General features: G+C 42.6%; 1 protein-coding gene across 1 annotated transcript in view; it reads right to left on the bottom strand.

Annotated features, from left to right (window-relative positions):
* Window positions 1-2,024: 2,024 nt before the first annotated feature.
* LOC121927161 (zinc finger protein 621-like) overlaps window positions 2,025-3,316 on the bottom strand; it is a 3,261-nt gene continuing 1,969 nt past the window's right edge. Inside the window, exon 4 of the mRNA XM_042460776.1 lies at window positions 2,025-2,039. Within this exon, the coding sequence (XP_042316710.1) occupies window positions 2,033-2,039 (7 nt within the window). The 3' untranslated portion in view covers window positions 2,025-2,032. The remainder of the gene's footprint in view (window positions 2,040-3,316) is intronic.

Raw genomic sequence — 3,316 nt, 5'->3', positions numbered from 1 at the left:
ATAAAGCCCTAAATGGTATCTGATGGACCGCCTCTCCCCATATAATCCGCCCCGCACCCTCAGATCATCAGGGCAGCAACTTCTAAGAGTTCCGGAGGCCAGATTAGCTTCTACTTCTAGGAGGGCCTTTACGATCTCGGCCCCCAGCCTCTGGAACTCGCTGCCAATGGAGCTCCGCGCAGCCACCTCCCTACCCCAATTTAAGAAGGGGTTGAAAACTTATTTATTTAAACAAGCCTACCCTTGAACATCCCCCTGAATATGTACTCTCCTCCCCCCCCCCCTTCCCTCTGTCAGCATTAGACTGGCACGAGGCTGCAATGTTTTTAATATGTTTGGTTTTATTGTTTTATTGTGATATGGTTTCTTTTTTGTATATTGTACTTGGATGGATGTATACTGTATTGTTAATCTTGTTGTACATCACCCTGATTTGAAGAAGGGCGGTATAGAAATAAAACTTTTATTTTATTTATTTTATTAAAGAAAAATACAAAATAATGCTGCAGTGTAAGGAAGTATCAGTGAAAGGGATAACAGATGCATGGCTCTCTGTGTTTGTTGGTCTTTGCAAGTGTCTCTCTGCGTGTGTGAATGGAGGCTAAATCTCCCACACTTCAGATATTTGGAAAGCAAAGCCACTCATCTGCCTTCAAAGGCAAAGCTCTCTGGGGCAGAATTTCATAATCTTCAGGCTCATTGTGATGAAAAGCCATAAAACAATTTCTTAAAAAGAAAGAAGGATGCTTTGTGGAGAGAGATGAAAGTGATTGCCCAAAAGAAAACTTTGCATCTTGACTTTAATCCTTCTTTAATCTCCAGCTTTTTCTCCTTGACTCATCTCTGCTTCCCAATTTCATTTCAGCGCTGGACACAGTCTATCCAGTGGTAACTTATTTGTTTTGACCCTCCGTGGATCCCAAAATCTATGGATGCTTAAGTGCCATTAAACACAATGGCAGAGTAAAATGGTGCCCCTTATATAAAATGGCAAAATCAAGGTTTGCTTTTTGGAATTTACGTATTTCTGGAATATTTTCAAGCTGTGGATGCTTGAATCCATTGATAAAGAATCCATGGATATGGAGGGTCAGATGTACTTCTATTGATGCAACCTAGAATCGCATTGGCATTTTTAGCTGCCTCCTCACACTATTGACTGTTCAACTGATGGTCTACAGGACTCTTAGATCCCTTTCATAAGCTAAGTGCCCCCTCATCCTATATCTATATGCTTCATTTTTTCTACCTAAGTGCAGTACCTTAAATTTCTCCGTTCTGAACTTCATTTTGTTAATTTTGGCCCAGCTTTCTAATCTATTAAGGCCACTCTGAATTCTGATCCTCTCCTCTGAGGCATTAGCTACTCATCCTAATTTGGTCCCATCTGCAAATTTGATAAACATGCCTTCTATTCCTCCATTGTTGAGGAGAGTGATTCCCAAAGCAGATGGCAATGTCCTCCTTGGGGGCAATGGAAAGCTCCAGGGGAGCAGACAGGACTTCAGTCAAAGTATTGGGGGGTAAGGATGACAAGGGGAACCAGTGGCCTTTAGGACCAATGTGGGGATGAGGGTTTTTTTTAATTTAATTTTTATTAAATTACTTCATTTTTATGACATAGAGCCAAAACACACTGCAGAAATAATCCCATTTGAGACCTCTTTAACTGCCGTGGATCAGTGCTAGAAAATCCTGGGAATTGTAGTTGATTGTGGCACCAGAGCTCTCTAACAGACCCAAAACTACAGTTTCCAGAATTTCCAAGCATTCAGGGATGCTTAAAGTCCTTTCATGACTTCACTGCGCAAAGAGATCTCTCATGAATGACTGTGCTAGACCTCTCTATCTTGCAGCCATTTCTAAGCAGCAGGAGTCTGTAGGATGCAATCACAGCAGTTAACATGGCATCAAACTCCAACAATACAGTATGACTAGGCCTGTGTTTGTCAACTTTCTGATGTCCCTCAGTCACTCAAGTGAGGTTGTGTATTCAGCATTGTCTCAGGCCTTGACGTTTGCGGGCCAAAAGTTAGGACCTGGGGAAACATAAAGTGTGATGTATTAAGTAACAAAAAAATTTCAAATTGCCTTGCAATTCATAATAAGGCACTGCTCTCCCAGCTGAGCTGGATATTTGCACAGTGCCCTTCCCTCTTGCCTGGAGTTCGGCCCCCCAAAATGGGGAAGAGGCATCCTCATCTCCTGCCTGAACATGATCCATGAAAACTGAAAACCTGATGCCAGGCCCTGATGTGTGCCACTCCTACTGCCCCATGTAAAAAGGGCAAGAAAAAACATTTCATTTTACAGAAGAACCCAAATAAAACATGAACTTTTCTCTCCCAGCTTTAGGTCCCGAGGACAGAGGGGGAAATCTGGGTTTAAGTCAGGAGTCAGCGCATGTTTTGTGTGTCAATGCAGGGCTAGAATGGAGACAGAAATGCATTCTCAGCATTCTTTTTCATGGCCACAACCAGTTGAATTCTAGCAGCACCTCACTGATACTAATACTGATACTCCATAATGGATACAGAATGCTCCAAATAACTGAAAGGTTTATTTAATGTTCCAGTAAGGGCAAGATAATTTAAGAGAAAATACTTTGTAGCACAAAAAAATGTAAAAAAATTGTACTAAAGCTTAACAAAACACAGTTAAGACGTATGAAGGTTGCCTTATCAAAAAAGCATTTTCAACTCCTCACATTTCCATACTTTCTCTCTAGTTTGGATTTTATGATTCCTCAAAAGGTGTGAGTTTTGAGAAGAAATTTCCTGCAATTCTTGCATTTCTATGGCTTTTCTCCTGTATGAATCCTATGGTGATTTGTAAGGTTGGCAACTGAAGGAAAAGACTTGCCACACTCCTGGCATCTGTAAGGTTTCTCTGCTGTGTGGCCCCTCTGATGGACTACAAGGACTGACTTTTGAGCAAAGCCTTTCCCACACTGCTGGCATCTGTAAGGTTTCTCCCCTGTGTGTCCTCTCTGATGGACCAAAAGGGCTGAATTGCAAGCAAAGCCTTTCCCACACTGCTGGCATCTGTAAGGTTTCTCCCCTGTGTGTCCTCTCTGATGGACTACAAGGGGTGACTTTTGAGCAAAGCCTTTCCCGCACTGCTGGCATCTGTAAGGCTTCTCTCCTGTGTGGCTTCTCTGATGGACCAAAAGGTCTGACTTTTGAGCAAAGCCTTTCCCACACTGCTGGCATCTGTAAGGTTTCTCTCCTGTGTGGCCTCTCTCATGGAGCACAAGGTGTGGTTTTTGAGCAAAGCCTTTCCCACACTGCTGGCATCTGTAAGGTTTCTCTCCTGT

This window comes from Sceloporus undulatus, chromosome 1 (genome assembly GCF_019175285.1).
Source record: "Sceloporus undulatus isolate JIND9_A2432 ecotype Alabama chromosome 1, SceUnd_v1.1, whole genome shotgun sequence".
NCBI classification, from domain to species: Eukaryota; Metazoa; Chordata; class Lepidosauria; order Squamata; family Phrynosomatidae; genus Sceloporus; species Sceloporus undulatus.
This window is presented reverse-complemented; position numbering and strand designations above follow the sequence as displayed.